The sequence below is a fragment of the Vipera ursinii genome (genome assembly GCF_947247035.1).
Source record: "Vipera ursinii genome assembly, chromosome: 1".
Classification (NCBI taxonomy): domain Eukaryota; kingdom Metazoa; phylum Chordata; class Lepidosauria; order Squamata; family Viperidae; genus Vipera; species Vipera ursinii.
In genome coordinates this window covers 228,396,121-228,411,102 of record NC_139512.1, presented here as the reverse complement: position 1 = coordinate 228,411,102, position 14,982 = coordinate 228,396,121, and the positions used below count along the sequence as shown (strand labels likewise).

The window sequence follows — 14,982 nt, the reverse complement described above, 5'->3', positions numbered from 1 at the left end:
CCTGCAGGGATGGGAGATTGCGTCCCTATAGGCTCCGGTTGTCTTTGCAAAAAGCCTTTGTTGCTGAAAACAGAGGGCAGAAAGGGCGTGTGTGTCCCTCAGGGACACCGTTTTTGGTGGCAAAGGCCAGCCTCTGTCACTGAGAATGGAGCCCAGGGCTGCAAAGGCCAGCCTTTGCCACCATAAACAGAGGCCTGGAGGGACCCGCGCACCCCTCCCGGCCTCCATTCTCGGCGGCAAAGTCTTTTTGCAAAGATGGCAAAAGTCTTTGCAAATGAAGGGAAGGCTTTGGTGCTTCAGGCCTTCTCTCTATTTGACAAGCCTTTTGCCACAGATCTCATCCAGGCATCTGTTTGCAGAGAACAGAGGTCTAAAGTACCATGACATCACACGAGATCAGTAGCGTGCAATCTCGCACAATCTCGCAGTACTTTAGGCCTCTATCCTCTGCAGATGCACCAAAGGTCTGACGCATTGAAGCTGGCCAAGAAACCGAAGGCTCGTTAGATCTTTGCAAGGTGAATAGGCAGGATGAATGTTGCAGTGCCTCTGTGGTCATTTGTAAGGGTGAACGACTGCCGATGTGCTGCAACCTTCATAACTTCAGGACTGTCAATAAGTACTTGGGGAGGGAGGGTTATGTTGTAACTTCAAATGGTAACTAAGCGAACTGTCATAACTCACCAAGATTACATGTACAGCTTTCAGAATGCATTCAGTGCCAGAGGCCCAAATTATCTTTAAAAAAGAAAACTGTGATTTAAAATTCCAAGGCACCATTAAATGTTATATAGAATTATTCCACACATAAAACAAAAGGTTGAGATTCCAGAATTAACAAACGAAAAGAATGAGTTCATTTCTGAATTCATTTAAATCATCACTGACTTTCTTCCCAAGGACTCCAGCAATTTCAATTTCATAATCAGTATCTCCCAAAGGTTAATTAAAACTCTCTTTTTCACGTTAGGCTGCATTTCATTGTTCCATCTGTAGGCTTTGAAATTTATTGCAAGGTGAACTTTCCAAAACTGTACATAAAATTAATTTGCTCTCAAAGGAACTCTTAAGAACACCATTATGCTTTATAAAATACTAGACATATCATAAAATACCCTAAATTTGACAATCCATTCATAGGCACAACCCTCCCTCATACACAAACACACACACTTCCTTGCACTTTGAGAAACTCATTCAACCGGAGATTTAGAAAAAGTATGTAGAAATCCCCTGACATAAAGAAGGAAGAAGAAGAAGGAAGGAAGAGAAGGGAAAGGTTAGGAAATTCAGAAACAGAAAGAGAGGAAGGGAGCTAATTATTTCATCACAGGGAAGAAATGAGTGGGAAATCACTTTAGAAGGCCTTGGGAATAAAATAGTACGTAGTTTGAGAAAAGAGTTTTGTGGGTCTGAGAGAAAATTATTTGGATGTGTTATTTCTATTTGGAAGAAATACATTAGAGGAATTATTTTCAGAACCCAATAATTTTAGAATAATGTATTTAGAACTGGTAAAAATAAGACTTGTGTCTTCATGGCAAGAAATGATAGGCTTAAAGAAATGTATTTCTAGCTTCACTGACATATCTTTTCTTTTAAAAATGGGATTTTGTTGCAATTGTAAATATTTTGTTTGCTTATGCCCCAGGATTGGTATTGTGTGCCAGTGCTTCCATGCTTAAAAATTCACATGTAGCCAGAGACTACCAAAACATAGAAGATTCATGGTGAAGATCCATTAAAAAATTCTCAAACACTCTAAAAACAAGACCAAGATATTATTCAACATTAAACTGAAGCATAGATGTCTCTAATCTGTGAGCCTAGTGACAGAAGTACTTCATGGGAACCATGACATGTGACCAGTTTAACTAAAACATTTAATACATCTTTGAATATATCATGCACTGCTTCAAATAAAAATATATAGCATCCTAGCAACAGTACAACAATTCTTCCTAACACAGCACTAATTAGCATTCGCATTAACTCTCCCAATCAGCTCTTTTGTGCTTTTGAAAATTTTAAGAGTGGGGATGGAACATTTTATTATGAGGTTTTATATTTCCTTTCCTGCCTTATTTCAATATTTTTCTATTAAAAATCACAAATGAATTTAGCCAAATTTCATTGTGTGATTTCAAGATGTTGGGGATTGCCTTTAATCTGTGACTCCAGTTTGGTCATTCCTGTCTAATACGAAGAACAATGACTTTTTTTAGAACTGTCAGAATTGCAACTATAGAATTAAAACTCTCAATTATACACTACATTTCCAAAAAAAAGGCATGTGTGTTAAACGTTAACACAAATTTAATGTCACATGTAGAATGGGCATCAGTTGCGCCAGTGGTTACAAATCTTTAACCAGTCAGGTGATGGCCAAAAGCAAACACTGCTGAACCTGGATTAAATTTAGTTTCATTCTATTTAGTGCCTAAGAGATTTTGTCATATAATTGTTCAGTTCAATAGCAAATAACTTAATCCCTGTAACCACACAGCTAATTTACTTGCCTGTTTTATGCAAATATGGGATGTAATGTAAATATCTCATTTGTGAACTTCTGAAAAAGTAAAGTTGGCAGTGATTCCATTTCACTGCCAATTTTATTTTTCCAGGTTTTCTGACTTACATCACCTGATGATGGAGTGAACTATCAAATATTAGAAAAGCATATAAGCATGAACAAGCTAAAATTCTAGCAAAGGGAAGAGTGTCACATTACATAGTATCAGAAGTACTGGTCTATAACCATTTTCTGGTTATTTAAAATAAGGAAAACATGTTTGGAGCGCGGATCTCATAGGGTCAATGGGACTATGCGGGGGATTTGCTGCAGTCAGTCAGATGTTCAAATTGGATATGGCATTTTTGCCCACCTATCGAGCCCTTCCCAAGCATTTGGATAAGGTGTGGATGTTTGATGGCGTTACAGGTATTGTTGCAGGATGTAAGACAGTAATTTGTCAATGCCAATTAAGTGTAAGTGGTGCTCCTATGTTCTGGGATTGCACCCAAGGTGCCTATCAATATTAGTACTACCTTTGTTCTTTTTTTGCCACAGTTGTCAAATATTTATTTATTTTTTATTTATTTTAATCCCATTTATATCCCACCCTTCTCCGAAGACTCAGGGCGGCTTACAATCTAAAGCACAATGTGCTTAGCAATAGCCTTCATTCTATGTATATGCCTGCTTATTAGGGCTTTCGCCCCCCCCCCCCCCCCGCAGCATTATTACAAAGTCAGCTTATTGCCCCCAACAATCTGGGTCCTCATTTTACCTACCTCGGAAGGATGGAAGGCTGAGTCAACCTTGAGCCTGGTGGGACTCGAACCTGCACTAATTGCAGGCAGCTGGTGTTACTTAAGGAGGCATTAGCCCACTGCTCCATCAAGGCTCTTCTATCCTCTTCTTGTTGGGCTTGATCTTTAATAACAGTTCATTATGTCTTTGTTTTCTATCTGCAACATTTACAATGTATAGACACCTTTCCTTCCCATAGTTCTGTAGCTGCTGGCCCTGGCTGCTCAGCCAACAGTCCCATTTTACACCAGATGTCCAGGAATTCCCACACTTAGCGTGATCCTTAGTAGATTTGTTGACCTGGACAATGACCAAATATATTTCTGTAACTTACATCTCACCATTTTTTGTGGGAGACACACTCTTCATCTGGCTCCTCTGTTGTGATCTGTCCAGTATGGCTGAATCTCTGGCATAGCTCTCATCTTCCTCAGACCGCACAAGCCCCACACAGTCAGCCAGATGTTTAGACTGGCTTGGGCATTTTTGTCTGCCTATCATGTCCTTCCCAAGGACCTGGGATGATGATGATGATTAGAGATTTAAACAATTTTTAGGTCTATTCTAAATATACCAAATAATTACTGAATTGGCAGACATCCAACAACCTTTTATCTTGCACCTGACTGTTTTTAAGAAAATACAGAATACATTTCTTAAATATCCTTTCAATAATGACCTGTTACCAAACTTAAGAAGCTACCACAAATGGTTTCCTTTCTTTAACAAATATGAATATAGAACACCTCATATAGCCAGAAGGAAGAGGAGATTGAATACTCAAAATGATAAACACTTTGTGTTCTACCATTTTATGAACATAACTCACAAAATGGTAGAAGCTGGCTTAGAAAAACAGAAGTATAAAATTGCATTTGCTGAAAATGCAGCTACTGTTTGAAATCATCCAGGACCCGCGATGCCTGTAGTTAAATGTTAGAATACTTGTTCCAAACTCTTTAAGTTCAATAACTCATAGCTTTAACTCCCACATAGCATAAACTCTCTTTATATGATTTCTCTGAGATTTCATTCTCACCTTCTAGAGAACTGAAATGGCTGAGGCTGCAATTAGCAATCAGTATACAAAAGCTAAGATTCCAAAGTAGGAATCATACTTTTTTGGCATACAGATAGTCCTTGATTTACAATCACAATTGGGACCAGAATTACCATTGCTAAGCAAAGTGGTTGTTAAGTGAGTCATGCCTAATTTTATGACCTTTTTGCCAGAGTTGTTAAATGAGTCACTGCAATTGTTAAGTTAATCACGCAGTCCTAAAGCATACCTGGCTTCCCCCTTGACTTTGCTTATCGGAAGCCTGCTGGGAAGGTAACAAATGACAATCACATGATCCTGGGACTCTGAAATCATCATAAATAAATGTTGGTTTCCAAGCACCAGAATTTTAATCACATGACAGTGGAATGTTGCGATAGTCATAAATGCAAGGACCACTTTTACCAGTGCTGCTGTAACTTCAAACAATTAGTAAACAAATGGATTAGGACAGACATGTCAAACACAAGGCCCGGGGGCCGGATCCGGCCCGCTAAGTGGTTTCATGTGGCCCGTGAAGCCATCCTGGAAATAGTGAGGGAACGGCCCCCACCCACTGCCTTGGCCCTGGCCCAGAGACCCTCCTTCTGCCAGAGACCCTCAGATCTGTCCCACTCCTGCCCAGGCCCCCATAGGCACCCTTGAAGCGAACGATGTAGTTGGCCACGCCCACCCAGCAGGCCATACGCACTCTAGCCATGCCCACCCAGTAGGCCACGCCCACCCTGGCCATACCCACCTGGCCCCCTGAGGGCAACCACAATGCTGATGCGGCCCTCAATGAAATTGAGTTTGACACCCCTGGATTAGGACTACTTTTATAACAACAAATGTGTAAGAGCTGGCAGATAAGTATAATAAAGATATTTACAATTCTCAAGATTTTTTACTGCTGACTTGTTATTACAGTCAGGATGGTTAAGTTATTTCAATGAAATGAATTTCCCCCAGAATAAAACGTGCCATTCACAAGATGACTTTAGATGGTATTAAACGCCAATTTACAAAATGTTATCTTGCAGAATGCTCCCTATTTCTCTTGCTTACCTTTTTTTTCTTTTTCTATGCAAGACAACACCCTTTATAAAAGGACTGGGTTACAACCATGTTATATTTTTATTTTCTAAAAAGCATATGGGTGCTGTTCAGAGATACAAGTACTCTTAGAAATAGAGGCTGACACTTCATAATTCATTTTCTACTTTTTAGATTAAAAGTATGTCTTAAAATGCAAGAAGTCAGATATGAAAAGGCCCCTGACAGAATCAAGGAAGTAATCTTTAGCAATACAGCAGCCATTGGTAGAAAGCAGTAAACTTCAAATAAACAAACAAAAATCAACAAGGCAGAAAATACAAATTAAAAACCTGCTAAAAATCAAATCAATAACATATCCAATTTTCATTGCTTCTGAATTTTATTTGAAATGAGTGTTCATTTAACACTAAATGAACAAGAGGCATTTCTGTCCATATCAACACTATATTTTCATGCCAGAGAAGTTTGGACTCCAAAAGCAGAGATATGTTGTTTATTTTATTTTATTTTATTTTAGTTGCTTGCTTGCATGCTTGCTTGCAATGGAATCAGCTTACTTTATATCCTTGATGATAAAAATCTAATTCTTATTTGCAATTAATGGGATTACCAATTAGTTGGGAAGAAAAAAAAAACCTAGTCCAGCCTGCTTTTCTAACTGCAGCCTGAAGTGCAGAAGACAAAAATCACCAGAAACAGCTTTCCACAGAGCTGATACTAATATTATCACTTGCCTATGAAGTAATTGAAGGTCCAGTTAAAGGGAACAGCAAAGCAATTTTAGTACCATGTACTTTCATCATGAACAATGCATCTGAAACAAATTGTTTCAGATACTGTTTCAGATACTGTTTCATCAGTTATACCTATTTTAAATACAAGAAGCTTAAGATTTCATAATGATGTTCTTATATTATTTTGGATTTCAAAGATAATATATGTGCTTATGAGGAATGTGTGATGATGACACCCGCTTTATCACTTTCACGTGGGCAGAACTCCAAGACAAAGGCTGAAAAACAGACTTTATAATCAATACAAATATTACCTATAAGCAGCACTGTATTTTTCTCTTTACACACCTGGTAACTCACAAGCAATTCTTCCTTTATAAATATTTATAGATAGATAGATAGAAAGATAGACAGACAGTGGTTTTTAGTCTGAAGGGCTATTTATGTGATAGTACAGTATATGAGGCCATCCTTTCCTAAATGCATGTGTGCCTGTGTGTGTGTGTGTGTGCGGCCTCATATACTACCACATAAGTAGCCCTTCAGATTAAAAAGTAAGTACAAAACTTCAGTCAGAATTAAAATTTCTTAGTTCAAATCATGGTAAGGTGAATTTCACCATTCCCATCCTATTTACATGTAACTTGGGGAAATGAGAGCAATTAGGAATTTGCTGTTAGAAAAATGAAGTAGTCCTTTCCCACCACCGATAAACCTTTTCTTGCTATTCTATTATCATTATCATTCTTCAATTAGGATAAAAACAAATGGCAGACCCTGTATTTTTAATCCATGCACGGGAAGTCACAGCATGTTCAATTGAGGGCTAAATCAGTCTACAGGCCATATGACTTTAGTTCTGAAATTTCAAGCCATTATGTACTGCACTATTGGTTACAAAAGTTGCTATGGATAATCAAATATGTACCAAGCCACCTGTTGAGGATAAAGCTGTTCTAAATGTAATGGTTTTTTGGAATATTTTTAACATGCTGTGCCATTCTGGTTCATAATAATTTATTTTTATTACATTCAACTTTGTAAAAACGAATTACCACTTATGCCAACAAAAATTCTCTTTACTCCTCTATTGTATCCCTAAATCTAAAACTAATTCAGAAGGATCTGCAACTTTCCAAAACAAATTTCATGGCAGGCTAGAAGGAAAAGAGAACTTTTTATCATTGACAATTATGCTTTTTATCAGGAAGCATTACTGGACAAAACTCCACTTGTGTAATCTTTTTGAATATATTGTTCTTGTTTTATGTCAAATATCTTCCACATATTTTAGAATCAGTATGTCAATACTGTCATAGCAACAGATGGTATACAAATAGTGTAATGTTTTCAAATTCTCCTTAAATGTATTTTCAACACAACTAACAAATGGAATACATATCTCCTAAAATTCAGATTTCTACTATGTCCTTCATTACAAATAATAACCCTACCCTATGAGGAAGTTTTAAATGTTTTAAATAAAATAAGTAATGTACATATGCAGTGTTAACTTTATAAATGTTAATTATAAATGTCAGACAATTATTAAGTCATCTACATTCTGGAAAAAAGTGAGAATGAAGAATGTAGAATAATTATTGAACAAGATTAACAATTGTACGGCATTGTCCTAATTCTATCAACTTTGTTACACCAATGAAATTTCACTCATTTATAAACTCTCTGACAATAAAAGATCTGAAAAAGCACAGATTTTATTTATACAGCATTCACTAACTTGGAACTCCAAAAAGCTGTAAATCAGAATATATGATAATTGGTTGGGTTTTGTAAATATCACACTCACACAAATGTCTGAAAGCTGATCAATACTTTTTCAAATTAGCTCAATTTACAAATTGATCTACGATAATGCCATATCAAGTTATTTCTACCACTCTGTGTTGTAATGTTTGGAATACACTGAGCAAGCTTTTGAACAATTATTTAAAATAATTGCACTGATGCAACTGTTCTTTTAAATTATATGGCACTAAATAATATTAATGATTTAATTACGAGTTCCATGTGAGAACAAAAGTGCTCATAAAGTTCCATTTATTTTCCATGAAAAATCTATGTATCATATGCAAATAAATCCCTGTAAATTCAGTTTCCTTCATTGAAACAAATGGAGATATTTTGGCAAGTAACTTAAAGTAAATACATATGTATAAAACAATATAGAAGAAAGGCATGTACCCCAAGTTCTAAAATATTACATGTGGGGCAAATGGGGGAAGCAACAGTTGTGGCTTAAACCTGGCTTACCTAAGGAAACTGAATCACTTCAAAGATATAACATAATTTTATTGGGCATACAAACAATACAGTGTACACTGGACACCCAGCAATGTAGTGGCAACTTGTTGGCAGCCCTGAGCAAAGCAGAATCATTTTTACATGCCCTTGGTCTACAACACTGCAAATGCAAGACCAAAAAATGGTAGCAACATCTGAATTACAACATGCTGTTGGAATGCTTTGATAAACTTATCTGGGTGACCTTCTTGTTATTTATCCCTTCCTACTAGGTCAACATGTCAATTATATTGTCTCCGAGATAGTCAAGAGAATATAAACAATTTATTTATTATGTCTTAAGTTTAAAACGTCTGTTGTCAAACTCTAGCTATTTCTCCATACTGTGGACTTTATCTACAGGTGAAACTCGAAAAATTAGAATATCGTGCAAAAGTTCATTTATTTCAGTAATGCAACTTAAAAGGGGAAACTAATATATGAGATAGACTCAAGCAAGATAGTTCAAGCCGTGATTTGTCATAATTGTGATGATTATGGCGTACAGCTCATGAAAACCCCAAATCCACAATCTCAGAAAATTAGAATATTGTGAAAAGGTGCAATATTCCAGGCTCAAAGTGTCCCACTCTAATCAGCTAATTAAGCCATAACACCTGCAAAGGGTTCCTGAGCCTTTAAATGGTCTCTCAGTCTGGTTCAGTAGGAAGACTGCTGACCTGACAGTTGTGCAGAAAACCATCACTGACACCCTCCATAAGGAGGGAAAGCCTCAAAAGGTAATTGCAAAAGAAGTTGGATGTTCCCAAAGTGCTGTATCAAAGCACATTAATAGAAAGTTATGTGGAAGGCAAAAGTGTGGAAGAAAAAGGTGCACAAGCAGCAGGGATGACCGCAGTCTGGAGACGATTGTCAGGAAAAGGCCATTCAAAAGTGTTGGGGACTTTCACAAGGAGTGGACTGAGGCTGGAGTCAGTGCATCAAGAGCCACCACACACAGACGGATCCTGGACATGGGCTTCAAATGTCGTATTCCTCTTGTCAAGCCGCTCCTGAACAACAAACAACGTCAGAAGCGTCTTACCTGGGCTAAAGAAAAACAGACCTGGTCTGTTGCTCAGTGTTCCAAAGTCCTCTTTTGCATCTCATTTGGAAACCAAGGACCCAGAGTCTGAAGGAAGAATGGAGAGGCACACACTGCAAGATGCTTGAAGTCCAGTGTGAAGTTTCCACAGTCTGTGTTGATTTGGGGAGCCATGTCATCTGCTGGTGTTGGTCCACTGTGGTTCATTAACTCCAGGGTCAACGCAGCCGTCTACCAGGAGATTTTGGAGCACTTCATGCTTCCTTCCGCAGACAAGCTTTATGGGGATGCTGACTTCATTTTCCAGCAGGACTTGGCACCTGCCCACACTGCCAAAAGCACCAAAACCTGGTTCAATGAACGTGGGATTACTGTGCTTGATTGGCCAGCAAACTCGCCTGACCTGAACCTCATGGGGCATTGCCAAGAGAAAGATGAGAGACATGAGACCCAACAATGCAGAAGAGCTGACTGAAGGCCACTATTGAAGCATCCTGGTCTTCCATAACACCTCAGCAGTGCCACAGGCTGATAGCTTCCATGCCACGCCGCATTGAGGCAGTAATTGCTGCAAAAGGGGCCCAAACCAAGTACTGAGTACATATGCATGCTTATACTTTTCAGAGGTCCGATATTGTTCTATGTACACTCCTTGTTTTATTGATTGCATGTAATATTCTAATTTTCTGAGATTGTGGATTTGGGGTTTTCATGAGCTGTACGCCATAATCATCACAATTATGACAAATCACAGCTTGAACTATCTTGCTTTGCATGTAATGAGTCTATCTCATATATTAGTTTCCCCTTTTAAGTTGCATTACTGAAATCAATGAACTTTTGCACGATATTCTAATTTTTCGAGTTTCACCTGTAGTTTATATCAATAGCTATAATTAGCCACGCAATGAAACAAAGGTTAGATCTTTCTCCCTTATGTCAACCACATTCCCATTTCTACAGTTACTTTTAAAAAAAGAAAATGTGGGTTTGACTCAGAATATTTTTTCTTTCTTTCTATTTTTCCAGCTACTTCTTTAACTTTACCTTTCCAAAGATTCTCAGAATTTTGGAGACATTTGTAAGTTGCTTGAAAGAATATGAGGCAACTGAGTAGACCAAAAAAAAATCATTTTTAATTTTGATAAACTTTGGTTGAATAATAGATACTGATTTGAATCAAAATCAAAGTCATATACTCATGATCAATATATATTTTATTTTTTAATAGAAAGAGGAAATAATTTACCTTTCTTGCTTCTTTGATCATCTTTCTAATAGTTTCTTTTATTGTAAAGGGTTGTATTCGTGGTGGGTGGAAAAGCAGTTCAATATTTGTACCACCAGAAATTCCAGGCATTACATAAGGCCAGCCCAAGTCAAGATTAGGTGCTTCCACATCTGATTCCATAGGCCAGTATGTTCCTGAGGAAGAGGCATCATCTACACTGTTGTCAATAGCGTAAACTGTGTTTGGGGGGATTTTCTGAACAGTGTTTAATATATAATTAATCTCATTTTCTGCCAGGAACTCAGAACATCTTTCCTTAGCAAGAAATTCTTGGTAAGCCTCTGAACCACTTTCAATTAACACATCAATGGCAAGTCTGTAACATTCCTTGTAGTGTGGCTCAAGGTAGTTGTCGGATCGGCATTCATCATGTAAAGATGACAGCAAAGATGAGGTTTCCATTTTCAGAGTTATTTTGGATCAAAGACTTCTTAAATCTCCATCCATACACTATGGAATATACCTAAAAGAAAAAGAGGAATTCAGAACAGTTAAAATTTGTGTAAGCAAATGCAAAGCAAGTTTAATATGATTCAAATTAGAATGTATATTTCATGTGGGTTGGGATTTATCACTATTTTTAACAAATAAGAAGGTATTTTATTAAGCATATTTTAAAGTGATCAGAAATTAAATTAGCTTTAGAAACACTAATGCAGACAAAATGTTTTCAGTACAATGAGCAATCATATATTATGCAACAGCCTATTTGCATTTCTCAATATTTTTTAACATATGCATTTGGTACAGTAAACTCAGCAATCTAAATATCTATTTTTTTATTTTTTATATATTTCCTTTATTATTCTTGTAAATAACTCAGGGCAGCAAATACCTAATACACCTACATGCTTTAATCACTAGACCAAACTGGTTTTCATGCCAGACAAAGTATATAATCTCTCAAAGTATACAATCTCTCAGAAATCTTATGTATTTATTTCTAGCCATCCAGTCCAAGTGGCACTCACCCTAGGTACCAGTCTCTTAGATTAGGTTGGAGGAGCAGAAAGTCTAGCAATGGCTAAAAAAGCAGGTGTCAACTCTTCGAGATAGACTAGACAAGCACAATTCATGAGTACTATCACTAATAGGTTTTTAGTAACAGAATTTTGCAAGCTTGAAAGCATTTATCTCCTCACTTACTTATACTTTTCAGAAAACTACGGAGGGTCCCTCTGATGTTCCCTACGCCCTCGTTCCTTCTGTGGGCTGAGATATCTTTTGCTGTCTAGGCTGCAGCTTTTCCTTTTGTTTCCCAAGGTCATTCTCATATCTCAATACAGCAGGTTTCCAAATTTATAAGCCATAAAAAGATTTGTTTAGCTTTGACCAAGCACCTAATAATTTATATTAAATGAACTATGGCTTACCTAAATATATAGACCCAAACAATTGTTGTTTAACAAATAATAATTAGGCTAGCCAGTAGTAGCAGCACTGTTATTAGATGCAGATGAGCACTGAGTCAGATCAACTTTAAATAATGATGCAGACTCAATGATTACCAAACAATCTACACTAAATACTTCTGAGTAACCTTGAGTTATGTCTTCCATTTCAAAAACAGACCTACATGTTGGTAGAGCTTAACTGATTGGTCATTAATAGAACAGAAAAATCTCAAGCTCTCTGTTTTAGATAGCCCATTTGTTTCAGTGACACAATCCAAAGTCAAATCCTTTTTTAAAAGGGATCATTATTGACGTTAAGACAATTTTGAAGAATCTGACATATTCTGAGAATTTACTTTTCCTAATAAAGGTATTGTATCATGAGCCTGGTGGGCTGTTCTTGGTTATAGAATCACATTTCTAAATACATGAATTGCCAGTTATAAATGTTATCTGATGTCTGGGACTGCAGCAGTGCTTTAACACTGCCAAAAATCCTGTGAATATGAAAGAATGTGTCTGTATCATAAAGACAGTCAGTTTGAGCTTGACTCTTTTTTTCTTTATTGAAAAGTTTTAACATACATTTTTTTCTTTAAAAATCCCCCCTCCCCCTCCCTTCTCCCTCCCCCCCTACCTCTCCCCCCTCCCCCCTCCCCCCCCGGACTTCCCAGAGCTAAATACAAGGTATATATAAAAAAAACAATCATAAACAACCATATACTAACAACCATAAACTCTAAAATCCATCACTCTCTAGCTTATATAGGATAAAACAAACCTTAGTAATACAGTATTAAATATATATAGAAAAACCAAAATAGAAAAAGAAAAAAAAGAAAGAAGACTTATTCAAGAAACGCATATTAGGGTTGTGGATCAAAAGTATTTATCGAACTCAAGGTTGGGTACGCAATTTGTCGCTTCTGCAATGAATAAGAAAAATGGAGTGGTTGTTTATGTTAAAAGTGCTCTAACAGCAAACTTAATCGAAGCAGATAAGCATGGAAGATACGTTATGATAGAGTTGCTGCTAGAAGGTAAAAAGACGCTTTTAGTTGGATTATATGCTCCTAATCAACAACAAGCTGACTTTTTTAGTTTACTTCATACAAAGCTTACCCAGTTGGATTATAAATCTTTTATTTTTATGGGGGACTGGAATGGTGTTTTGGATGTACAGATGGACAAGGCTGGAGCTTTTAAGCGCATTCCAAGTCATGCTAGACTGCCTAAATCTTTTTTTGAAATGAAGGATGACTTGGAACTGCGAGATATTTGGCGCGAGAGACATTTGCAGGAAAAGGATTATACTTTTTATTCCGACAGACATCAATCTTTTTCCAGGATCGATTTTATTTTGTTGACTAATGATTTTTTTTAAGGACTAAAAAGGTGAAGATTTGTGCAAGAACTATTTCTGATCATAGTCCAGTTTGGCTAGAGATTGATAAGGAGAATAGAGACAGGCGCTCGTGGCGCATAAATGAGAATTTGTTTAGAAATCAGAGAAATGTGGAAGAATGTAAACAGCGGATGAAGGATTTTTTTGAAATTAATATGAATAAGGGCACTTCTATGGACATGGTTTGGGATGCTAGCAAGGCCTATATGAGAGGGGTGTTGATATATATGAACAATAAACATAGACGTGCTGTGGAAGCTAGGAGGAAAGAACTGGAGAATGAAATAAAGGAAAAAGAAAAGGCTTTGATTTTGAATTCAGAGGATGTGAAGACTAAGGAGGCTATTAAACTGTTAAGAGGACAATTTGATAAATTAATGGCTGACCAAGTGGCAACCAATTTGCGGTTTGCCAGGCATAATACTTTTTGCAACGCTAACAAACCAGGTAGATGGTTAGCTTATAGATTGAGGAAAAAACAAAGGGCTTCTAATATAGACAAAATTGAGAATAAGGGAAGGGTTGTGTTTCAACAGGATCTTATCAAGGATGCTTTTGTGGATTTTTATTCTAAATTATATGCTAAGGAGAAGATTAATGAAAAAGATATTGATATATATTTGGAGAATGCTAGCATCCCGGTTCTTACGCAAGTACAAAAAGAGGAGATTAATCAATTAATTACAGAAGAAGAAATTTTTACAGCAATTAAGGAATTGAAGGTGGATAAAGCACCAGGTACGGATGGTTTGTCTGCGGCTTACTACAAAAATTTACAATTAGAGATGATGAAACCGTTAAAGGAACTGTTCCAGACAATCCTTGGGGGGGAAAGGTGCCACCGTCTTGGAGAACAGCTTTTATTTCTTTGATTCCGAAGGAAGACCAAGATGCTACTCAAGTTAAAAATTATAGACCGATATCGCTTTTAAATACAGATTACAAGATATTTATTAAGGTTTTGGCTAATAGACTGATGAGGGTTCTGCAACAGGTGATTCATGGGGACCAAACGGGGTTTATTAGTGGTAGGCAAATGAAAAATAATGTGAGGCATATAGTTGATGTGTTAGAGTTTTTGGAAAGGCACAACCAGATCCCTGCGGCGCTAATTTTTCTAGATGCTGAAAAAGCTTTTGATCAATTGAATGGGCAATTCTTGATGAAAGTTTTAGACAAAATGGATTTTGGGGAAAATTTTTTACAACCGATTAGGGCATTATATCAAAAACAAACTGCCCGAATTATAGTTAATAATAGTCTGACAGAAGCATGTAATATTGAGAAGGGCACAAGGCAAGGGTGTCCGTTATCGCCCTTGTTATTTGTGTTAACATTAGAGATATTATTGGTTAAAATACGGAATTCGGAAAAAATTAAGGGGATACAAATTAGAGA

At 36.9% G+C, this 14,982-nt stretch overlaps 1 protein-coding gene across 1 annotated transcript in view; it reads right to left on the bottom strand.

Annotated features, from left to right (window-relative positions):
• The window catches only part of FAM83B (family with sequence similarity 83 member B), a 34,435-nt gene extending 22,666 nt beyond the window's left edge, over positions 1 to 11,769 (bottom strand). Inside the window, exon 1 of the mRNA XM_083348384.1 lies at positions 10,744 to 11,769. Within this exon, the coding sequence (XP_083204510.1) occupies positions 10,744 to 11,187 (444 nt within the window). The 5' untranslated portion in view covers positions 11,188 to 11,769. The remainder of the gene's footprint in view (positions 1 to 10,743) is intronic.
• Between the last annotated feature and the right edge of the window lie 3,213 nt (positions 11,770 to 14,982).